Source organism: Solea solea, chromosome 8 (assembly GCF_958295425.1).
Source record: "Solea solea chromosome 8, fSolSol10.1, whole genome shotgun sequence".
NCBI classification, from domain to species: domain Eukaryota; kingdom Metazoa; phylum Chordata; class Actinopteri; order Pleuronectiformes; family Soleidae; genus Solea; species Solea solea.
The window spans coordinates 20,925,963-20,951,821 of NC_081141.1; the positions used below are offsets into that span (position 1 = coordinate 20,925,963).

Consider the following 25,859-nt stretch of genomic DNA (forward strand, 5'->3'; position numbering starts at 1 on the left):
GGGCTAAGGTTTCTGCACGGTCAGGTGCAGCCAGGAGAAAAGGAATTCCAGCTTGGCGAGAAGGGCTGCTCTGATGGATGATTGATCCTGAGCAGTGTTTGTAATTCATCTCCCAGTGTGCCCTTTCCTGTCCCTCTGCGTATCACAGAGTGTGTGAGGCCTCACACATCACAATTACACAAGACATCTACAGTGAAAGTAGTCGTCCGCAGCTTAGACTCCATTCATAATGACCTCTAGAGTCTCCACATCTCTGGCAGGACGCCCATGTTGGCCAGTTTTCAGCCCAACAGTGTAGACAGAGAGAAAACCAGGGAACAAAAGCCAGCTACACCACAAATGAAAGAAGAAGAAGAAAAAAAAAAAAGAGCGTAACACAATTTGCACTCAATTATCCTCTTTTGATTTACTGATACTCAGGCGCTAAAAGGGACACATTGTGCTGCCTTAGCATGACCAGCTCACAACATGCGGCACTGAGGTGTCTCTGAAATTCAAGCCTGACGCCAAACGACTATGTCAAGAAATTTCCTATGATAGTTGTGATACAGTGCTGCCACTTAAGGAACAATACTTTCCATTATTCTGCTGAAATACACAAACCCTGCACCCCTCAATCCTCTGCCCTTTCACCCTTTTGGCGTCCCTCTGGCTACCCACCCACACCCAGGGGGTAACGGTGCATGGACCGTGAGAGCGTCAACATACAAAGACACAGGAGCCTCAAATCTAATTTTATTTCCAGCATTCCGTTACATTACAAAAAGATAAATTACTTCAAAAGAACACTGTGGTTAGGGTTCACAGAGAAAGTATGAACAATGCTCATCACGATTATTACTTCAGTCTGTTCTTTGTCCTTTTAGCAGTAACATGAACATTACTTTCCAGTTGAAAAAAAACCTTACACTTCTCTCTCCCTCATGATATATTCCCGTGGTCTTCCTTAAAACGACAGTTTTCTACTCAATTGTCAGCCTGTGACAACAAAACCTTTCATTCTCGCTCATGTTGTCTTTCCTATACAGGCAACACTTAAAGAGAAACGTGTCCCACTGGAGCCGTGCCACCCTTTCACCAGTTATCCATCCCTCCCTCCCTCCTCTCTGTGAGCGAGAGCCTCAGGGATTGAAGGAGGGGAGAGTTGAGTGTGGACTTTCAGCACAAACTGTAATTCCCCACTTTGTCTCAGGGTCCAAGATCCATCTGGTCTCAGATTTATTATCTCTGCTTCAACGGGGCTCTGTTTACTCAAGTAGGTAGGTTTACACGGTCAAATTAAAGGGTTCTTATTAGATGCACTAACTAATTTCTGGTCTTTTGTAAATAGGATATAATAATGGAGGATATCCAAGGAGGGAAATCATTTTAACCCTTCTGTGACTTACTTCATTCTCATTAGTGTAACTCCTAGACTGTTTGTGATATCTAGAAAATTCTAAAACTATGGACTGGTGACCTGTATACGGTGTGACCATGCCTTTCGCCCTATGTCAGATGAGATTAGCACAGCACCCACTTTTACAAGTGGTAAAAGACAATTGGATTGATGGATACCGGAAAGCAGAGAAATAGAGCTTTTTGTGCCCATATACTCACCATTACGGCAGCCCCTCAGGACTTCCGCGGAACAACCGTCCAATCACAGGCAAGATTCACCAGTACCGTAATTCCTAAACGGTTGAATAACTGCCAGATATCGAAAGTGAACGTTATCTTGGAAAAAAAGGAGCAGAAAGGGACAGAAGCACTCACTCATTGAACATTTTTTGACAATACTACAGCCATAAAAACGTGTTTTCATTCTCCAAATATGGCAGCCTAGAACCCTTTACACAACAACAACTACACTACATCGGCATGAGTGATATTCACTGACCTCCTCCTGACTTTGCTACGTCTCTCTCTACCTGTAACTCATGCAGACGCACACGCACACGCACGCACACACACACACACACGCACACACACACACACACACACACACACAAATACAAGGACAACGTACAGCCAGACTCAATTAAAACCACATTTTTTTTGTTCTCGCAAACAGAAATGAAGAAGAAATTGAATTATGCACACAAACCTCTCAGGATATTCTACATGGCGTCACAGAGAGTGTGTCTAAGTAAACTACAGCAAAAACAAAAAGGGAGAAAAAGGAAAAAAACTTGGGTTGTGGTTGTCGGCCGTCATGTCTCCACAAAGCTGACCAGACATGGGGCCACATGTGAACTCCATAAGGCAGGACAGAGCCCTTTAGGAAGACGACATGGAGGACAGCCAACAGAAATAAAAAGGTCCATGACATCACCCTCTGTCCCTCAACCCAGAGTCAGTAGCAGGAGGCGGAGCAAATAGGTTTAACTATGGCACAGTAGGAGTGATTTACTGCCCTGTCAGGCCGTCTGTCATAAGTTACACATGCAACTGATATGCAGGAGGAATGTGTGCGGAAATAGAGAGATAGAGACAGTGAGTGTGAGTGTCCTGTATCAAGTTCATTAATTACAGCGACAGAGCAAGTTCAGCTCACAGTTTTTCTGCTGTCCCACCCCAGGTCATTCTCGGTGCGAGCGCTTATGCATTATTGTCTGTCTCACATGTGCTTGTGCCTGGTGAAAGCAGGTGTTTTTAGTGCCATGTTTGTTTGCTGCCAGGCCTGGGCTGACTGTGAGCTCAGCATGAATGAGTGAGAGAGCCATAAACACCTGAGGAAACAGGAACACACAGACACTCGCTCTCTGGATTGTATTTATGGTCCCTGTTTAGGCGGGGGTGAGGTGGAGGGAGAGTCATCATGCACGGCTCAGCTTTGGCTGTGGCGAGCGTCCAACCACAACACCATGGCTGTTACAGCCCTTACCACCCCCACCGACACCCCCACCCCCGATGAGTCCCAGGGGGCACTGCAGTGGACGGAATGCAGGCCTGGGTTTAGAGGTTCAGGGGTACGTCCTGTTGTTAATGAGCTCACCTCGCTGGGCCTCTCTGGCTCTGAACCCCCAACACTGCCTCACCAGCCACACCAGCGCTGCCACGACCAGACTGGACCAGTGAAGCATGCTGCACTTCCTGTACACTCTCTAAGGTCTGTGCCCCAGAGGTGATGTCAATGCGATGCATGTCTCCAGATGAACAAGAAGATGATAAACGTAAGTGTGGTGCCATGTTGAAATGGTCTGACGGGCACTGCAGAATGAGCACGCCCGAGTTTGTTTGTGTGTGTGTGCGTGTTGGTGAGTGTATATAGACGATAACGAACATCAAAGATACGACCTCTGTGCTTAATGATGCATAATGTTCAATTAGTGCAATGTAAACTCTTGTATTCACGACACAGACTTTCTGTGGAAAACTGCAGCACTAAAGATCAGCTTTAAGAGTAATAGTGACATGTGGGAATGCAAGTAAATCAATATGCTATACATTTTCTTTTTTTGCCTTTAGCTTCTCCTTCTTCTGTCTAGGGGGCACCATAGCACACGATTTGGCGGAGATCTTTACAACAGTTGACGCAACCCACTGGGGTCAATTTAGAGTGTCCAAATTAACAATGAGCAATAGGGATTGGGTACCCCAGCCCTAGACCTGGTGAAGGATTCGAACTGGCAACCCCTCAATATACACCTCGACATGAACCAAAATGAAGCACATTTTAAAATGGAAGCTCAAAACCCAAGTGCAAGATGGACGTGATGCTTTAGGTTTAGTTAAAAGCAGTTGGGGATAAATTAACGCTAACCAGAATCTCCTGCTTTGAAGTTATGGATGTTAGAAAGCTGTGGAATGTCGCTTAGAATTAGCACTGATGAGCTAAACTGCTAACCACCTAATACTAATAAAACTGTAAGGGGATATATCGCCACCTAGTGAAGTGGAGTCTGACACACTTCCTTCAATAAATTCCCCGCTAGTGTTTATATACTGGGACAAGAACAGTTGCCCGATTACAACCACAGATTAACTGTGCATGAAAACACAACGACTGTTTCAGGCATGTCATATATTGTCGTTGACGTTGTCAAAAATGTAATGCAAGCCGCTGAAATTACACTATATAATTACGCTTGTGCTCAGATCTTGTGAAACGGCTATTGTTGACCATTTGTGCACAACTTTTGATTGCTTGTGAAACTATAAAGTGCTCAGCTTACATGCTATAATCCTGTATTCTGTAGCCTATACAGGAGACTGTGGTTAGAGCTCATTGAAGATACTTCATGGGGCTAAATGATGGATGTAGCATGAACTTTGGCACAAAACTTTGGCGTACAGTGCATGACACTACATAGTCCTTTTGGGAGGGAAATACTCTCCTACCTCAAAAACAAGCAAAAAGTGTTTAAAGTCTCAGGTTATTTTACAGTACTCCTCATCTGTGCCTACAGGACAAATTAAGTCCCACTGTGCCAGCTGTGTATGGCTTCAGCTTTACATATTATTTAATCTCCAGAGGCAAGTTCCATTATCCTCGACTCTTTCTTCTCCCACCCAGTGGAGTGAGGTAATTTCTCTTTGGTCATGGAGATGGGCTCCTTAAGGGGAATGGCTGCTCCTCTGTCAGGTCTGAGCTCTCAGTGCAAACTAGGCATGTCTCCAATTAGACCTACTCCTGACACAGTTCATCCAAACCTCTCCACTCTCAGTCTTCAGTCCAGAACTAATCACAACCACTAGCACCCCTCCCCTCGTCCACACTAAGCATGGTATCAACCACATGAGCAAATGGAAATATATGCAAAATCCCGCTCAAAGTGGAGCTCAAAAGTCAGGACAGGAGAGATTACGTTTAAATTCTACACCCTGTCCAGAAGATACAACGTTTAATGACTGGGAAACTGAACCAGACGGGGGGGGGGAGGGTCTGTGATATGTGAGGCCATAAATGATGTCACCACAACACACCACAGCAACATCTCTGTGATGTGGTGGTCTGCCTGTGGTTTAGTGTACATGGGAGTGGAGGAGGGTTTCCCAACCCACGACGCCACAACACTTGAGCTTCTCTTATGTGGTATTTCACATGTTTATGAACTAATAACATAGACAAATGAGCAGCTAAATCAATCATCAGGGCGACTGGGAGTGTACATGAACCACAGACTGATACAGTGTAAGAGAAGCATATCTAACCTACAGTAAAAGCAAGTGTTTTCATTGTCATATTATGTTGTAAATGTGGTTCATTATGTGGTAAAAAACAAGGGGACAAGACGGAGCCTATGCCACAGGACCTTTTTCAAGTACTTTGGTGCATATTTAATGTACATTAAAAGTGTATGGGTAACTACATGAGTGAAAGACATATATAAACTTCCCAGTGTATGTCAGACAGAAACTGGGTCCAGTGAAGTCATCACAGCAGGATGGAACCAAGTAATGAACCATCAATGCTGCGACTGTCTCCGCACCGACGTCAAAACACCACATATGCGTCATTACCTTCTCAGAGCTAAACCTAAAGACAGTAGCACCGTGTCTTGTACTCTACGGCAGCTTTTTCACGCTTGTCTATACCTGCGAGCAGAGAGGTGGTGATACACTACAGTATGTTGAAGGACAGGGAGCAGGAGGGTTAATGCAGCTTTAATGACTTCAGCTGTTGAGATGAGAGATGGAAGATAGAGCCCACACCTCGACGAGCGAGGAGGATTTAAAAGAGGTCAGGACTTTAAAGGTTCCTCTTTATCTCTGTACATGATAAAAGCGCTGTTACCGCCGTCTGTCTTCTCTCTGCTCCTGATTACGCGGCATGTCAGGCTGTAAAACGCCTGCCTGGCTGTGGGTCACGCACTCAAAGCACACTTGTCCACTTAGTCCACCACTGGGTGAAGGGGAAATACCTCTGCTTTATTGGGGACGGAAGAATACTCCGGCTGCCACGGCGTGGGTGTGTGTGTGTCTATTTTCATCCCCTAAAAGTTGTTTTGCACCGCTGACTCAGCACACTTGATTTCTTTCTGACTGCAGGAAAAATAGTTTTCAATGCACTCCCGGGGGAGCTTTTGAGAAATAATAAATAAATCAGGAAGCAGAAGAGGCATTTCCAGTCCTGGAGCCAGATACATAAAACTTAACTCAAATTCAAGGCTAAGCATGTATGAAAGAACTATGCATCAGTGCTTCTTGAAGTTATTTATTTCAGATTCAGGCGCAGACTAAATAGTGCAGAGATGCAGGTCAAGAAATGGAGCGTGAAGCATGAGCCACATTGTGGTTCTTCACGTATGGACGTTATATCACACGGATAAAGTTGTTCTTATAATAAAACTACATTTATAATCATGTCTCATGTAAATCCAAGTCAACTGGATCTGCAGGAAATGATATTCCACAAATGCCGTGACTGCCTCTTGCCTTTGGCCTCTAAATATAGATGAATATAAAACATGAAGGCGTTGAGAGTTATAATTATAATACTCAATCATGTTTTATTCCACAGCCTGCATAGTGTGCGGGTGCATGCTGAGCATGTGGTTTGCATGGAACATTTCAAAAATAATGCCATAATAATATTATCATAATTATTACTATACATTCCAATTGAAATGCCTAAAGGCCTCTATGAAGTCCAATTTGTGGATTCTTCAAAACCGTGAAGCACATTCCAGCACACACTCACATAAGAAGAAGAAAAAATCTTTCTTCCAAATGTAGTTGGGTTTGCCTGTATTTTCTATGGTGGTGTCATTTGTTAATTAATGTCTATTATGACAGCTCCCCTGAGAGGAGCAGCATGATCTTAAAGGGCTGGATGCTCCGGTGTCTAATCCCATCAGGGGCACTAAACCCAGTTCTCCTGAACTTCAGCTGCTTCCAATTTGGGCTCAGTGTTTGTCCATGAATATCAGCTGCTCTGGCCTTCTGGCCTGCATGTATGTAATCTCTGTGTCACTGTAGCTCGCTTCATGTCAATGCATAAATACTCAGACTGTGGGGGCGAGAGCAGCTGCACCTAATCTGCTCTTTGAGAATGAAGAGAAACGGGCATATTTAACACTAATGCAAACACAGGAATGTGTTTGAAACGTGCCCTAAAGAAAAGAAAAGAAGGTGGGCTGAATTTAATGACGTAGTACATAATGTAAACATAAATAAACATCCATCTCAGTCAAACTATTGTGAAATAAGTCCATTTAGTCTATCACTCTGTATTTAAGGCGGTGTTTGGAATCCTGTTGCTGGGCGACATTCCCACGCTGCACACAGGAAGTTATTCATTTTGTGTCAAGACCAATGAAGGCAACGTCAAAATTGCTCATGTAAAGTGAGACAGGATCGAAAACACAAAGAAGTGTCCATGAAAAGGTGAAGGTTTGTATTTATATAGCGCTTTTAAGTCTTGATGACCACTCGAAGCTAAACACAGCTTATCCCTGATTATCCCTCAGTCAAATCTGATAAAACTGGGTTGACAGAGCATGTTATCAAATAAAGGACACAGCATACACATAGTTCACGAAACCCAAACAGAGGCAGAGTAATAACGTCAATGACGACAAAAGTCCGCACTGCATCTTTAAAGGTTTTCAGTGTAACGACCCGTACAGTTCTGCTCGGTGTGGTCTCACAGGAGTGGGAGTTGAGGTGACCTGCCTTTGTTCTGCTGCATCCTCTACGACCTCAGGATGGGGTCCCTCCACTCACACGCCTGCAGCCACTATAGAGCAGCTAATCACAGTGAACAGCTGCATCCCTCACTGTACAAATCCTCAACACCTCACTGTCCCACCTACGGATTCATCCTGGCAGTCGTACACACACGTACCGACGTCCACGCACTCCCACTCTTCCCTTGCTAATGGCAAGCTGCAGCTGACTGATGTTTAAAGCGTGGGGTTTAGCGTGTAGCCCTGTGATAAGCTGCACTGAGCTGTGAAAACACAGATTACATTTCTGCGGCTTATTACAGACAGCGCGCCTCTGCCTTCCAGCCATATCGTAATTGCAGCCCAAAAGACCGCAGCCTCCGCTTGGCTGTGAAATACGCCTTGATGGGGACCCCCGCAGCAGAGTTTTGACAGCCATGCTAATTCAAGTCTACGCTCCTCCATGTGTTTTGCTGCACGGCGCCCGCTCCCTCTCCCCTGATAAGCTGCAGCCACAGTTCTTTCAAGTTCTCTCCTCAAATAAGAGCCTTTGATTCCTCAAATCAAAGCAAATCAGGGTCAACTGTCTCTTAGTGTCGTCCTCACACATTTAGGATGCTGTCAAATTAGCAAGATGGAGGGAAAAGTGCTAATGATTTTTATTTTTGTACTGTATTTAGATGGGGTCACACTGTCTTACACTGAGAGTGAATTGGTCCTGCAATGGACTGACGACTTGTCAAGGGTGAACTCGCCCTATGGATCCAGCTTCCCTCAACCCTCATGTGGAGGATTAAGCAGTAGACTATGAATGAATGAATGCATTTGGATGCTGATGCAGCCCAAAGGAGACAGACAAAAGTCCTTGAGAGTCAGTTCTAATTTAATAATCATTCTCCTATCCATTACATTTGATATTCTCAAGTCCCACAATTACCTCGAAATGAGGTATAATTTTCAATATTTGTGTACAAGTTGGGATATCCCCTCTGAAAACAAGCATTTATGACTTGGATTGCCAACACTAACCGAGCATACATTAAATCCCTGTTTTTGGCAGGCAATGAAAGTGTCTACATCTGCAAATACTTAGCCTATTTTTTCTCAAGCTCAATCAGAGATAAAGACCACTGTATTCCAGGTCCAGGAGTAAGACAATATCTCCCAAACCTCATAGAAAACAATTAGGACACAGTAATTACACCATTGGCCTGGAATTCCAGCCAGAATGAGAGCGAATGTGAAGGCTCCCTGACTGATGCAGTGTTATCTTACTCGCTTGGACTGCGATGGACTGAGTTTGTTTATCAGCCTGGGTGTGATGTAATGTTTTGCTTTTGAAGTCCTCAGTTTGATGATGAGAGGCCAGAACTCCTCACAGGCTCGTGTGTGTGACTGGATGACAGAATGGCGTGATCTCTCCCCATAATGCTGTCTCATTTACAGCTGCTCTGTGCCGATTTGGCCTCGGAAACGCATAATCCAAAAACTAAACAGGGACACATTATCTCAAAAACTGTAGTCTGTGACTTTTAAACATAAACAAATGTCTGAAGACATTCAAAGCCGTTGTCAAATGAGTTCACTCAATGCTGATTAATCTCTCGGTATAGTGGTGTTTACGTGCAGTGTCGCCTGGCAATATTGCTGAGCTGCACACAGGAAGTGATTCATTTTGTGTCAAGACAGATGAAGGCAACAGCAACATTGCTCTAGTAAAGCAAGACGGGTGCAAACAGCCTGGATTATAGCTGAAAACACAAAGAAGAGCCAAACAAAAGTGTGATTCTACTGCTCAAAAAACCCGCCCACCTTTGCACTGCTACTGTATAAACTCCCTCAGTCAATTTTCTTGAAATAGAATACAAATAATGTTACATCGTTTCTGTTAAAGAAGACAGAACAAAGGAAGAATAATAACATTAAAAACTAAAAGTTACACACTGCAGCTTCACTGGACCTGTTGATTTATGGATGTTAACCTGTTTGCTGGCAGGCAGTGGGGGTGAGAATGGAAGGACCACGAGAGAAAACAACTCTCTCATCTCCGTTTCGAAAAACAACCGCTTCAGGAACTGTGCTCACAGCTTATAACTCACTTCCTCTCCTCTCACACACACCTTAAAGCAGCCTGAGCCTCAGAGTCCTGCTGATATAGATGTTATTGAGACCTGCTGTAAAACAGACTGGCCTTGGGAGTCAGACATGACCTGGGGTTTTTGAGGTAATCTGGTGAGAGAACAGAGGAAGTAAAATCTGAGCAGCATAAGTTAATGAACAGATCATACACATTTTCCACAGTCTGTGAAACACAGACAAGCAGAAGGAGAGGGATGGCGGGAGTGAAGGTATATGACCAAACCCAGTCTGAGGGCAATTTGCTTGAAAAAAGCGTTTCCTAAACTTTTTGTATGGGGACCACATTTTTAACAATGACAAACATTTGCCACTAACCTAACAGAAAATGTGAGCATGATGTAACATTTCTATTTTTACTGCCATTTTGAGAAGATAAACCACTAATTATTTAATAAATCTTAAATTAAAAGGCTGGAAATAGTCCCAAATAATCTCTGATTATCTCTGGGAATGACAAATCAAGACAGTAGATTTTTGAAGTGCACTCAGATAATGGCCTGCTTTACTTCAGGTCAAACAAGTGCATACAGTTGGCTGAAAATCCACAGAAAAAATGTGTGGAGATTTGCAAATGGAGCCCCGCACACAGGTACTGAGCCTGTGGATTTGAAACTTGCACCCACTGAACTGCAAATGCAGCTTTAGCTTCACTTTGCAATACTAGAACAGCACAATCCCGACTCTGCTGCACCATTATGTGGCAAGCTTTTATTTCTTGTTAAAGTGATGAGTGAGGCAGACAGCAGCGGGATATCAGGTTCTGTGCTGGCAAGAGGTTCTGTTCACGCGGCAGGAGCAGAACAAAGCGCCGGTGGCTCTGGATAGCATCCATGGTGCCGCAGAGTAAAGGCCCATGTGAATAGGAGCTGTCACTTCCACTCAGTGCCGTCTGTGATCTGAGCCACCCGGAACGGCGCTTAGAGAGGCAGCTAATCCTAGCATCCCTGTCGGCTCGACAGCCCCCCTGCCATCATGACAGCCAGAGGGGAGTCTCCTCCAGCAACAACTTAATTGGATAATTTCCTCCCCGGTTCTACTGTGTGTAGTTCTTTGTTAAATTAAGTCTGGTTTGTCTGACTGTGACTGTGTTCCTTGACTTTGAGCGTGGTGAAGGTCTAAAACAAGCATCATATTCATGCAGTTGTGATGAGTTCTGTGTGTGAACACGTCAGAGAGGTTTCTGCAGGTCTGCAGACCACAGCACTTTTCCACGGATAATTAAGTCGAGCTACAGTTGTAGCTGGACTGCGCTGTTTAATTTGACTACTGTCATTGTCCCAGGATACAAGCCTGAAGTGTGTTAGCGCACCATCCTGTGGACAAGGCCAGCTTGGGTCAGATTGAGCATACACATGCATGTAGTAATTTGACTCATGTTAGTCCTACATTGAGATATATAATCCAGTAAAATTTCAGTCAGTTCATATATTTTATAAGTCTGGTTTTATTCAAACTGACCCGGTTTGGGGGGGGGGGGGGGCTTCCTTGTTCTTAATTCACCTGGGAGGGAGGACGTAAAAGAGGAAAAACAGCCACTGCTTTCAGCACCATAAAAAGTGACCACTTTAACCACTGTAAATATTTATTGTCCTTTGTGTCACAAAGCCCATTGATTTACGTTACACCCAGTCAAGTCCTGGGTCCCGGCATAAACAGCAACGCTCCACCCTTCTCCCCAGACTGCTGAGACACAGGGGCCAGCGCCAGGGGAAGTCATTATACACTGCAAGTGTGTGTGTGCGTACATGTGTGTGTGGCAGGGCAGCTACTGTAGATGAAAAATGGAAACAGCAGAGCTAGCATGGCACTAAAACAGGAGGAGAACAACTCGGTTCCAACTACTGGACCATAAAACTCCAAACCACACAAAAGAATCAATCCTAACATTGACTCTGAGAGTGAACACAATAAAACTGATTACTAAAGTGGAGGTAGTATTATGACTCACCCCGAAAACGCTGAAGGATCTCATTTCTAAACTTTGTTCTGAAGAAAGAAGCAGCCTTATTATGTAAGCCCTAATGGAAATCACTCCTGTTTATGAGTATGACTGGTACATGTGTGTTACGAAGGCAAAACAGAGCTGAGTGAATAAGGCTGGAAATGTAAAAATGACAAAAAATAGGAGACACACTCACAGGTACAGTAGAAAAAAAGAGAGTGAACAGAAGGATTGTTTCTTGCTCACAGATGGCTGTATCTCTAGACTTACCTTCTTCACAGGCAGCACCACTGAAACCTGGACAGCATTTCCATTCCAGCGAGGTCACTGTGCGGTACACCACTTTGTAGGAGGGCCTAACAACTGTCTTATAGCTGCAAAAAAAAGGGAAAAAAAGAAAGAAGAGGTCAAAAACCCACAGTAAAAGATGAAGTCATTTGTTTTTCTGACTCATTTTAACTGTAAATACACTACAATAACAAAATGACAAGAAAACATGGCACGAACTGAAGGCAGCACAGTGGAGCACAGAGAAAACCATGTTAGCCACAGGACAAGGAAAATCAATTTGGGTTTCTGCAATGGAATTATACCTATAAAAGTTCAAAAAAATTACTTGCACAGAATATAATTTCTTGTGTGGATAAACAGTATGTAAACTATGTGCAACAGCAACCTTTGACGTTTAAAACACAAAGAAAACAATACACAATTCGATTTATTGACCATATTATGTCTGACTCTTCCTCCACAGGTAGCGCTGTATCTCTTTGTAATCTCTCTGTTATTGAGTATTCAGTTTCTTGTTGACCTTTTATGTCACAGATAAACAAACATGGAATATTTAGTTCCTTCAGCTGCCGAAGCATGAAGGTCGTCTCTTCGTCGGTCCAAAGTGGGTCTTTTCCACAGCTGTCACTCTCGCAGACGCCATCATGTTGTTTGTCCTTTTCCAGCAACAGAACTGCAGATTATACATCGTCTTCTTCTACTTCCAGGTCATCGAAATGTCTAAGTAGGTTAGTCCAACTAACAATAGCTCGATGTTTACTCAGAAAAATTAACTACTGTCTTAGTCTGACTAAAATCAGACTTTTAACATGCATGCAAACGCACTGAACCTATTTGGTTACATGATGAGAGGACGTTTTTGAGAGCTGTGGTGAGGCTTTTTAAGTCTGGTAACATTCAGCATTTACAACCCCAAAAAACTTTAGCTGGCTTTCTTTGACTCACACTGCTCTGACATTGAAACGCTATGAGCTACATCAGTGGGTGGGTGACGGTGGATGGCACAACAAAACCAAAACACCAAAACCAAAACCTAAACAGAGTTTGCAGCTGGTAGCATCGTCAATTTAACATGTTTCTTTAATCTGATTACACATGATAACTAAATATAATCAACGTGGCTTCTGCTGTTTCAAGTGTTCATATCTCAGAGTTACAGCAGCAGCAGCATGAGTGCTTATGTTCCTTGGCTTGCTCACCTCCCTCCCGTACATCCCTGTGGCCAGCGGCATGTCTGGTAGACTCTCTGGAGAACTGTCCCGTTCTGCACCTGGCACGTCACCGTCTTTGTGACCGTATGAGGACACCAGTTCCTGAGGAAGGGGGGGGGGGAAGAGCGAAACTCAGAAATGCAGAGTCAAGAATAAAACAGCAGCAGGGCTGCGTCCATGTGTTATTCTTAGACAATGTAGACAAATCCCATTTTCAAAGGTAAATAACATGAGGGGTGAACCGTGTATGTTCTAAAAACACCTTCAGACAAGTGCACTCACACTATAGCACACTCGTAAAATTAAATTAGCCGTGCAGTCAAATTCAATACACCGTTTTGATTCTTTCCCTCTCTTTCCCAACCCTTTTGTTTTGAAACTTCTTTATGGTGTTTACACAGTTTTTATCAGGCACGAGATTTGCAGCGCTGCATTGTGGGCTGCATTTACACTGCAGCCTCTCCTCTGTCAATACACATCCGTTTGCATTTGTCTCTCAGAGGAGGCAAAGTCTCCCCAGAGAGGGTGAGGAGGAGGAAAACAAGGTCTCACGGGGAAATTAGAGTTTTTTAGCACAGGTTAACGTTCGGGTCATAAGTCCACTGACTATGTAATGTGCAAGACATTACGAGGATTCACTTGAGGCTGTTAAAAAAGTGGCTTTTTCATGTAAAGATCAGAGTTCAGGATGTTACTGTGAGGATATGATCAGACAGAGTCCACATGTCTCTCTGTGACCTCCTTGAAGCAAAATTAAAAAGTATTTTTCTCCTCAGTGAAACACATCTGTGCAACTATTAGGCCAACAGTGTTTCATTAGAGGAGACTGAAAGCTTACCGGTTTGTTTAATCCTCACATCCCTCTATCAGGAGCACATATGTGTACGGAGGGAAAACATTTAGCGTAAGAGGCTGGTTTTATTTAATCCCCCCCCCCACTTATCAAATCATGAAAACCCTGAAGGGCTTTAATATTTACTCTCTCACTTTTATTTTGATAACAGTAATAAGTATAAGTATGGCGATAGCTGAGAGAGAAACAAGAAGAGCAATTACTTTAGCCTGTGTTTACACAATCAATAGACGTATCGACATGAGGCCCTAATGTGAAACCTCAAAGGAGGCTTGTGTGGCCTGAAGCACAGAACTGCTCTGTGTGTTCTGCTGCCAATGTGTTTGTAAGCGTGGGACAGTGCTCCCACCAAAGACTGTTTGTCAATATGCGAGACCATATGTTTGTGTGTGTGAGAGACAGTTTACAGTAAAGGAAACCGCCAAAGGCGGAGGATGCGAGGCAGCAGCGACCCACCTCACGTTAACAACCTCCATATGTTGTGGTCGCCGCACACACACACACAGACCTGAGCCTGTGAGGAATGACTGCGCACTACTTACTGCAGCTATTTTCACAAAGGTTTCCCTGCCATAAGAAGTTAAAAATGAAAAGAAACTTCTTTTTTTTTTTCATGAACTATCACAGCAGATTGGAGTCCAATCCAAGGCCACGTTCCTGACCAAAGAACCCAAATGTGCACTGACCTAAAGAGGTGGTCTTGAGCTACATCCCATACTACACTACAGTTTTTAAACAAAAACAATCTTTGTCCATTGTCAGAAGTAATCTACGTCCATAAAAGACACCTGAAGACATGCAGTGTATCACATGACAGTTCAGGTATACACTGGGCGTGTGTGTGTGTGTCATTTTAAACTGGAAGCAGATTTTCTCTTCTGTAGCTGTTTATTTGATTTCACAAAGAACTATTAATAAGAAACAACAATGGTGGAAGGTAAGAGCAAGGATTTCTGTTACGGAAATGACAACAAGGTGAAACTGAGATTGCTCAGTTCATTTTCAGTGTGAGAACCATAAAGTAAAAATTAGCTAAATAGCACATTGGGGAGAGAAGAGTAGGAAACAATTGAAATTAGGGGAAAAATGCATGAAAAAATGCTGAAATTGTAGTTATTTTCCAAGAGGAAGACTATTTTTAAACCAGTCAATGTCATGTGTGGGGAAAAGCAGCACACAAAGACGAGGACAGGATGTAGCTGTCGTTAGGGTTGGAACAATAAACCAGTCATTACCAACTGATTTGATAAATAAATAAGATAAATCCTCTTAAATATGAATATTTTCTGGCTTATTCGCTAGGAAACTGAAATTATTTTAATTATTTGGACTAAACAAGACATTAGAGAACGTCATCATTTTGAGGTTTTTGGAAACACCAATCCATTCTCGGAACTTTCATGGACCAAAAAAAACAAATCGATTGATCCAACAGAACAGATTCATGAATTGATGATCCATTGATAAGGGAAAAAGGAGTAAAAAGGAAGTGTGCAGAAGTAAGACAAAACTGGAATTACTCAGACTTTTCATGATACGCGAGTAAGTAATCAATCTGCCACACGTGCTTTTAAAAGACAGGCCTCCACAAATGTATGAATCTATGCTTTCCCTTGTCCAAGAAGATTGACTCTAACCATGGGTGAATTTTCAAACATTGAAGGAGCTGTGGTTAGGTAGAGCTGGGGAGGAGGGAAGTGGGGGGGGGGGGGGGGGGGGAGAGACTAACCCTTAACTCCTCCCCACCACTTACCCTCCAGAACCAACAGATAAACATCTGACTTTCCCAGGCTGAGGAGGTGGAGGTTTCACCTGGGAACAGCTCAGATCGTCACTGGGGGGTACAGGGTGGGAAGTGGTGGGATTGAGTTTTATGGTCTTCCCCTCTCTCTTTGCCTTGCACTTATGTAATTACCACAGAGGAAATGCCAACCACTGCGGCTTCAGTGAATAAAATAACAAAAGCAGTTGGTATAACAGAGTTTACAATTTCCCAAATGGCTCGACAACTGATACCGGCATCACCTTCGCTGTGCAACTCACTAAAACCGTACAAAGTTTCCTTTAAAATGTTTTTAACTCTCGTCCAAGCGGTTTCTTCGGCTGCATATAATTAGACTCCAGAGGATACAATGACCTGAGAAACATCACTGAAATCCTTGCAACACTTTTTTCCACCGCAATGAGAAGAACAAGATACACATTCCTTTGATGTGTGAAGATAATTATGTCACCTGGGTATAAGTCACACCATTATCTCCTCTGGGATGTAAAGGTATGCATCATATTTTAGAGCCCTACAATAACACACTCACATTGTTGCATAATCAGCAAATATTTTGATATTCATTAAAACAAGATTTCTGGTTTTTCAGCTGCTTAAATATGAATATTTTCTAAATTTGCTCCATATAACGAAGAAAGCACTTAACCAAAGGAAGGCATTTGAGAACGTGATCATTTCTAGGTTTGGGGAACACCAATCAAAGTTTTTGCACATTTTAGCAGTTAGGCACCCGGGGGTAAGTCCACTGGTAGTTAAAAGAACTCTTGTTTGAATGGAGGTTCATGGGAAAATGAGCCGACTTCCCACTTGATTTATAATGTCAGTAAACATTTTCCTGAGAAGTAAATGGTTTCAGTTGCTAGTTTCAGGTCTTGTTCAATAGCACATGATGTCAATTTTGTAATTTATTTTCCCATTTTGAGGAAAACAGCCTGTAAAGCGTGGCACATGTGAGTGGACAGCGGCGTGATTTACAGCCGGTATCGTCCAATAGCTGCCTGGCTGTCGGCGACATCTGTGAATTTCATATTGCAAAAAAATTATCGCCGAGGCGCCAGTCAAATCACAAACTCTCGAGGCTTCAAAACAGGATTTTCTTTTGCAAGTGGAAAACAGTTAATGGAACCACCACACAATGGGCTGTTGGGCTTTGTCAAGTTTTTACTCGGCAACACAGGTGCACGTTGCACTCAAGTCTTTCTCTGTAAAATGCTTCATAGTCAACACCTTCCTCTTACTGGAGGCGCCTTTGTGTGATGAAGTGTGAAACCCACCGGCACCGTGCTGTTTCACTGGCAAAAGCACCAAGCAAGCCCTCGGTGAGTATCAGGTCTCTAAGCACACATGGCACACGTTGAATGCTGGACCCAAACTAAATAAATCATCAACCATCTCTCACAGTCACACACAGCCACGGCCAACAGTTAAGAAAGAAATCCACGATTTTAAAGGGACGGGGGGAAAAAAAGAAAACTCACAGCTTTGGCCCATCTGTTCCTCAACACTACAGACTACAGACGCCAAGACAGTAAAACAGAAGAGGGAAACAGAATTGCGCTGAATAGGAAATGAAGGCAAACGCTGACAGAGCGCTTGTGAACTTTGTGTGTGCCCTCATTTCGCCCTGTACACCGTGCAGTCTGCGTCAGTCATCATACCAAGTAGGTGCACTTTCAGCAACAGACTGTGTCGGGAGGAAGAAGCTGGAGTTGACACAACAAAAACCTCCCTTTCCTTCCACCATTCCATCCATTCACATACAGTGGGAGGAGGAGAGCTGAACAGTCAAAGACATGTTTGAAATGCACAATGAATATGAATCTAGATTTCTGTCTGTTGGAAAAAAAAAAAAAAACACTCGGGCAGAACAAAAGACAATGTGGCAGACAGAGGAAACAAAGGTCACTCTATCACAAAGGTCACATCGGGGAGTTTCTCAGAGGAACAGAGAGGTGGAGAGGAAGACAATTATGAAGTAGTCTTGGTCCCACAGGAAAAAACGAGGCGTAAGATAAATGTAGCGCGACAACAAAAGACAAAGCGAGAAAGTACAGTTACAATGGCATAAATAAATAGAGAGAGGGATACGATGTTCCTGGAGTCATAATCTGCAGCTTTTAGAAGAAGAAAAAACACTGAAAGAAATGTGTTCATTTGAATAATGAATAACAAGTGAAACTCTCAATTTGTCTTTGTCTGTTTTGAGCTTTCAGTTTTTGAGCTTTCAGTCTGTTTTGAGCCTGGACACCTGTGAGTGATGAGTGTGTCACTCACAGCACGTAAAGGGGGGTGGGGGGTGTGACGCAGTAAATAGAGACTTGCAGGGTTCACAATGTGTCTGTGTGCTGGAATAAGGCTGGAAAATAGGTACGAAATTTTCATCTCATCGAACAATTATTTTATAATCCTCATCATGTTCTATTGGAGATCTGAAACGAACAATAATATTAGGTCAAGAAATGTTCCTGACATAATAAATCAAGTGCGAAGTAGGGGCTCATTTTTCCATTCAAACTGGGTTCCTCTTTCAACCACAGGAGTCGCCCCCTGGTGGCAAAGTGCTACTTCCATCCAACTTCCTGGGCTTCACTTTTCAAAACCAGAAGACATCATGTATGTCCTTTTTTATATAGTCAATCTATGTCAATGTATTAAGAAGAAAACTACACATTGAGTTTTGCATAAGCCAAAGTGAGATCATCAAAAGTTTTGTTATTTTTCCAGTCCAAGTGTGCCAAATCCAAAGATCGTCAAATATTCAAACAAATATCCACATTTAAGATGCTAGACCTAGATATATTATTCCTTTTAAAATGTTAAACTAAAAAACTAAAATTATAGATTGGTGAATGATATATCAGAAAACAGTGAATATAGGTCTTTTATATGTCAGAAAACAAATATTCTGTTTACAATTAAATAAAACAGAAAGAAAGAAACTTAATTTCAGTCATTTTTGGTCAAACAGTGACTCAAATTAACTGATTAGTGCTTTTTAATGCATGCTTTATGTGTTCTAATCAATGAATCAGTTCTCTTTAACATGGCTTTATGGTACAGTTAAAACAGCCACCACTTACCATTAATGATGCTTTAAAACTAAAGACTGCTTCTGAAGATTCCTGAACAAGTTTCCATATGCTACATGAACTGAACGGATCTGAATGATTGAATCTTAAGCCGTTCAGCTTTAAGCCACTCGGGGCTCAGTCGACTGGAGTCCCTGTCATCTTCTTTCCCATGCTTAAAGAAAATGTGGATATGGTTAAGATGGGTAAGGAATGAGGGGCGACCAGGGGGCTCAGACTGTCAGACCATGACAACTTCTCTAAGAGAGGATAAAGAAGTGGGCGAGACAAAGAAGTAAAACAAAAACAAAAAAAACCCAGCTACTTTTGTAACCCTAACTGAGCTTATATATAGCTGTAAAGAATGAACACTTTATCAGCTCCTCCACAGAGCAACCGCTCCAGCTGAGAAATTAATGTTAATCCCCTTTGATTTGGGTGATCGCTCTGTGAAGACAGGCCAGTAATAGAGGACAGAACCATTTCCCTGTCTGCTAATATCCATATTTATTTCCCTCTGACTGCCTGAACCACAGTGAAAAGTTTAGTCTCACTCAGTCATTAAGTCTTTTCACATGGTATTAAAGAATGAAACAAAATGTTCTAAAAAATTATTTCTCAAACGTGGGGCTGTCAAACGCATGTAAGTGGGAGTAAAAAATTACTTCTGTATCTGTAATGTGACGACATCTTCACTTTTCTGGAGGTTAAAGGCACATTTTTATTACATTTTAATCAGTTTTACATCCATCTGTCCCGTCACTACCCTACATACATCTGTGCGTCTTTTGCATTGGTATGGACATTTTTACCCAATATTTCCTCTAGAGGGCAGTGCCAAAAACTGAGTTGCATGCATCAACATACATGGTGACCATTCAAGAGGTTGCACTTTCAGCTTTTTTATAAATGTCCTATAGACTCTTCTTTGTTATCGTTTTTCTGACTGATTGACTCGATACTGCCCCCACAATTACAGGTGACATTGCTTTGTTTTGGCCGTCATCTCCTGTAAGGCGCACAATGAAATGAACGCTAAGTATGGACGGAAGGCTCCGTAAATGGGACTTAAAGCTGAGGGGGAGGAGTTACTCATCCACACCTTCACTACACCGCTGAATGATATAATACAGATATATAATACAAAAACAGAGTGAATTTAGACTGGTGAGGAGCCCAGATTTATGATAGCCAGCTATAGAAAAAATAAACATTTTGAAGTGAATGGATGCCAACTCAACATGTTAACGACTACCTAAGTTGTCATCATCAGTGACGTAAAAGGTCATCTGGAAAATGAACAAGCTCAAAAGGGGGCGTATCTCCACCTAGCTTTGCAGAGGGAGACACTTCAATAAATGGATTTGTCGGTAGTGCTAGTACAAGGACAGTAGTACAATGAAATGGTGTGTTTAAGGTGCATAGCTCTGGATTTCTTCTCTACCCTCAACCTTAGCTCAACTTGACTGGGCATGGAAACGTACGGACTGTGTGAAGACAGAATCATTTCTCGATCTTGGAAAATTTATATTTATTTCTCTTTGACTGCCCGAACCACAGTGAAAAACTGAGTCTCTGTCACTGAATGTCATTCAGTCAATAAGAGAGGCTTCTGTTGTCAGAAAGCCCACAACCACACACCATAAACTGCTGCTTTCACAGATCAACGCACACAGCAGGTGGACCACGACTTCCAGCTCCTCTCATGTCGCCTCAAACTCACTGACCCCTCTGACTCTGTGGCTGATTCACTCACTCACTCTCACCAGCAGCAGCAGCAGGACCAGCTTACTCTCCATATAGTCTGTCGCTCCTCCTGTAACACTTCCAAACAAACAGCAGCACCAACAAACAGTAAACTCATCTCCCTTTGCAGAAAAACAAGCCCAGATTCAGTAGTGTCCCAGCTGCTTGTGTTTAGTAAACATGTCCACAAACCTCTGGCTGTGAGTGACAGCAGAGCTGAGTGGGGAGGTTGAAACAAGCCAGTGATGCGATGCTGAAAGCCTCCTGGACGCACCCACAAGAAGAGGGCCTCATCAGAGGTGAAGAGGTTTCAGCCTCCGGCCACGGTCAGCCCACACACATTCACACTCAGACAGCATAAATATTTGTACCATGGTAAATGTCTGATCACCTCTGAGCCCGGGCTGTCATCTTTGACCATAGCAGAGCTGGTTAAAGGGATAGTTCAGGTTTTTTTTAAGGACTAAAGCTGGGCAATGATTCTAATCGTGCATGTGTTGTCGCTGCAAAGAAGGAAATGTTGTTGTTTTTTCTGTCAATAGCCTAACTTTTCTTTCAGAAACAAATAAGTCAGACTAAAATCTAGTCTTAGTCAGACTGATATACCTGGATAACGCTATTCATAGTCCGATTACTCGCTTAATTGGACTGGGTGTTCTCCAGAAACCATAGGGTGGCAGCATCTTTCACAAGAGCCATGCTCCATCTAATTTATATCACGATTAACATACAGAACCACAGCACGATCCATCTGGCCATTCACTGTTAAACTGTTTTCTGTGATGTAAAGTTTAACAGGAAACTGATTCAATATGCAGTAGCTTACACAGTAGAGAGATACAGCGCCACCTACGGAGTCAGACGTACACGGCCAATTAATAGTTTTTCTCCTCTGCATGCATACTCGGGCTCTGCAAGTTGTCTGATTGCCTAGGGCCTCACGCCCTTCGATTGTTTCGCTCCAAACAGTCAGAAGACATGACGAGTTGACGACTACTTAAGTTAGATGTCGTCAAATTTGAAGTAGCTGTGCTATCATGAGATCATCCATCTGTGTGATGAGTGGGTTGCAACATGAAGGCTGCAGTTTATAAGCTCTGCTGTCAAATACATCTTCCACTTTCCTTTTTTTCCAATGACAAAATACTGACTTCCACCATCTGCTGGTAAGGAAGGTTATCTCATGCAGGTGCAGAACATGTCAGCTGACTTTGATGCATCGTGTGTGAGCACAACTTATTTTCTCAACACATGTCAGTCTGAGGTAGCATCATGGTTTCAGCTCATAGTGGGGATTCTTCATTCTTCATCCCTCTTGAAACACTCTTGGAACACATGTAAGATGCAGCCTGTCTTCTCCAGTGGTATCAACACTATGGGGGAAACTGATGGAGGAGCAGATGCTGCTGCTGCTTCAGATAACTCAGCAGAGGTGTTCTCAGGATCCACACAGAGAGAAAAGTGGGGAGAGTTGTGACAACAATGGGAGTCAACAGAGCAATGTGTGCTGCCAGCACAGGAAAAAGGAAACCAACTGTCAGGAAGACAATAAGACGAGGTAGATGGATGGAGATGGGAGTAACTCTGCAGAGGCATGCCTTTTTTAACAGAAGTGACTGTAAAGTCTATATAGGCACATAAAAAAGGGGATTGTGTGTGCATTATATTACATTGATCCATCATTGTGTGATCATTGGGTTGTAAGACTGCACATTTAAAGTTAGAAAATAAGGAATTGTAGGAAAAAAGTAGCTGATATTTTAAATTATGACAAATATGACTATGTGGTATTTACTGGGGTCAAATGTGGCACCATTACAATAAAATATAGCAGCATAGATTGATCATTTGACAACTTAATCACTTCACCTGTTTGTCTTTTATATTTTGTGTACAGTATAGATCAGAGTAAATGATTGTGTGTGTCTATAACAGGACATACAGTAAAGTGAGGGTTAACATACACTGACACACGTGTAGGTAAAGTGACATTTTATCTGTGATAGTGTGTTTTTTTACCTTTTCTGATAGACTGAGGAGTGAGAGGCTGCGCTGTGAGTCCCGCCTGAGTAGCTCTTGTAAAGTCCCGTCTTCCAGGTTCCGTCCACCAGCGCGCTGAGCCAGAGAAGCAGCGCGGTCCAGAGCAGACTTTTCCCGCACAGCGCGGACATGCTCTCCCGTTGGCGCGGTCCCATTCCCGTGGCATCAACAACAACAACAACAGTACAGCCAGAAAAGTTTTAATGAGCCCGACTTCCCGGCGGTGGTGATGAGCGGAGCCAGCCCACGGAGGGAAATGTGTCAAACAGCAGTGGAGAAGACACGCATCCTACAATTCACTATAAAAAGCTGGAAAACGCAGTGTTCTGTGGACGAACAGCGACTTCTGACACTTCTGACTACAAAAATAAAACCTTAAATTAAGCTTCGCGTTTGTGTCTAATAATGAAACAGATTCTAAGTTTAGACACAGAAACTACAGTGAGTGTGTGTTTGCTCAGCCTACCTCCGTCTCCGAGTGTGAGCTGCGGGCATGACACCACTTTTATAGTCTCCTCGGGTCTTTAAAAGACAGCACTGCCTGCTGGGACTTTTTTTTTTTTTTTTTTTTTTTTAATAATAATTTTTTTGCCCTGCCCCGTTTAACTGCTCTTCTCACAGAGGACAATACGTCCTTAAGGCAGGACGGTATATACATGTATTTGTCCTACAATTCATTAAGAGCTGCTGCTCTCTATCTAACTATTTAGCTAGCTATCACAAGTTTTGAAATAAAATAATAAAAAAGGTTACATTGCAAATTATGTTGATATTCTATCTATCTATCTATCTGTCTATCTGTCTAGCTATCACAAGTTATGAAATAAGAGAATAAAAAAAGGTTACACACAAAATAAACTATTCAAAAGTTCCAAAACTAACTAACTAACTCACTCACTCAGTCAGTGGTTCTTAGTAGACCTTTTATACCAAGAACCACCAGAGAAAACACTGATAACACCATAATCACCAACGCTAAAATACAGTGGTGTAAATAAATAGCTTGAGCAAAGTCAGCTACATACTGATATACCACTAGAGGAAGCTCACGTGCCACTGGAGGCACATGTACCACAGTTTTAGAACCGTGGAACTAACTAATTAGGTAGCTATCTAGCAACTAAGTAACTAACTAACTGTCTATATTTAATAAACAATTACTCAAATGGCACTATTCCTGAGGTCACACAACAGGGAGGAACAATAAAAGCGATGGAACAACTGTTCATAAAACAGACCATGCGCACCAAAAATTAAAGCAATACATTCATGTATTCATGTTCATAAAAGCATCCATTCATTCATCCACGGGACATGTGCTGCAGTTTTACAGTGTAATCAGCCTTTAACCACAGCTGCTTTGGTCCTGCCAAGTTTCACCAGCTGCGGACTGCAAGTTGTTTTATTTTCTTCTCCTTTTTCTTTCTTTGTTCTGTTCAGTGCCAATGTGTTTGGTTTAGTATCTTTATTTATCTATGCGATTTTTCTTTTGTTTGTTTGCTTGTGCCAACTGATCTCCTTGATTCACTGAGTGTGTTTTTATTTAGGGGTTGGTGGGGGATGAGGACGGCCTGTTGTTTTCCACCTGCTTGTTGTCATTTGTATGACAGTGATGCACAAATAGATGATCACAAAAAAAAGTGCACGGAGTTTTAATGCAACATAGATGCATTAAACTGCAGTGTAGGTGAAATCCTGAGCTGGTGAGAGATGGTGTGAACACTTTGACACTCAGACTGGCACTAATCGCCCGTCCTACACTGCGACAGGGGGAAAGGCAGCAAACAGTGCCTGCTCTCGATCAGGCGGCCCGAGCGAGCCCACCTGCTCTCAATCACAACAAACGGAAACTTGGGATTGGGAGGGTTTCGTGGATGAGGGCTGGAAAATGATGTGCCAGAGCTTTTTTTGTTTCAGGGCACCACTGGCATTTTACGAGGCCGCTCCACTCAGGGCAGGCACCGGTGCAGAGCAGGAGCTAGAGCAGTGTAGGGTTAATGTAAATCCCACAAGCAGCTGAAAATAATTTGACCTCTGTGAAAGGCGAACGCAGTTGGTTCCATTCAGATTTTCTTTTTTTGTTTTCATATCACTCGTTTCACTCGAGTGGTTACTTTTCTAGTTTTACAGTTTCCTTCCCTACCACAGTGCAAAGCTGTTTTGCCTCTTCTCTGTGAAGTTTAGCGATGATCATATAAATTCAAATAAAGTGTAGGTTATTTAAACAACACACTCTCCCCCCTCCTGTGTTTGGCCATAAACGTCCAGTCTTTATGACGGTCCAGATCGGTTACAGCTGTGAAGAGGCCCATCAAACCTTTACCCTCTGCCAATCAGAGCCACACAACATACGACCAAGAAACACAACAATTATTTGAGAGAGAAGCGAAGCAGCCTTAGATAAATTTAACATAATATTTTCCGTGTTGCTGGTGTTGCTGATTTGCAGTCACCTGTTCTCACATATACTGACCTCAGCAGCCTCAGTTAGTCATTGTCAATGCTGCACTAGATCTGTTCATTGAATATTAATATTTCTGTCCTGCAGAGAAAAGCAAAGAAAAGTGACTTGTGTAAAGTGGAAAACTTCAGCAACGTTTGGTCAGCATTTCATTTTCCACTGAGGGCAGCAGCTTCTGTTCCACCTACAACCTCAGCTGAAATGTTCAGCTTTTACTGTAAAATGTTTGGCTTTTATTATAATAATAGAGATAATTATTAAATATTTTCTTTAAGACATAAAAAATTTCATGTATTGTAGATGTACTGGCTCTTGGCCCACTGTGACACCACAGAGAACTCCCTGGAGCTACTGCCCACAGTGATGAGCTCAGTGTTGCTGTGTGCTGCCATCTAGTGAGAAATAATGAAATTAAATAGTGAGTCAAAATGTCTGTGTGACTTTTTTAAACGACTGAAATAATTAATTTTTTTTCAAACATGTTTCATCTAATCATTAATAATTTTCATTTTTTACATGAATAAGCAGACATACAGCATCTTTGACACATGACGGGACACAGTGTTGACTGATGCACGTGTTTAGTCAGCATTGAGCAATAAACAGACTCCCTGCAGCACCCAGTGGGAGATGTGCACGGTGGTGAACAGGTCCGCCTCAAACACCAGACCCACACCCATCGCATTCCTCCGCAGGGACGTGGTGTACACCGGCGTCCGCAGCGTATTCT

General features: G+C 42.7%; 2 protein-coding genes across 4 annotated transcripts in view; both read right to left on the reverse strand.

Annotated features, from left to right (window-relative positions):
* Positions 1-23,166, reverse strand: part of emid1 (EMI domain containing 1) — a 66,696-nt gene extending 43,530 nt beyond the window's left edge. For all 3 annotated transcript variants that reach the window (XM_058635336.1, XM_058635337.1, XM_058635335.1), the window contains exons 1-3: positions 22,648-23,166; positions 13,164-13,277; positions 11,944-12,047 (exon numbers count right to left, since the gene is read on the reverse strand). In XM_058635336.1, the coding sequence (XP_058491319.1) occupies positions 11,944-12,047; positions 13,164-13,277; positions 22,648-22,823 (394 nt within the window). In that variant the 5' untranslated portion in view covers positions 22,824-23,166. The remainder of the gene's footprint in view (positions 1-11,943; positions 12,048-13,163; positions 13,278-22,647) is intronic.
* A 990-nt stretch (positions 23,167-24,156) lies between these two features.
* dnah10 (dynein axonemal heavy chain 10) overlaps positions 24,157-25,859 on the reverse strand; it is a 31,487-nt gene continuing 29,784 nt past the window's right edge. Inside the window, exon 78 of the mRNA XM_058635341.1 lies at positions 24,157-25,857. Within this exon, the coding sequence (XP_058491324.1) occupies positions 25,711-25,857 (147 nt within the window). The 3' untranslated portion in view covers positions 24,157-25,710. The remainder of the gene's footprint in view (positions 25,858-25,859) is intronic.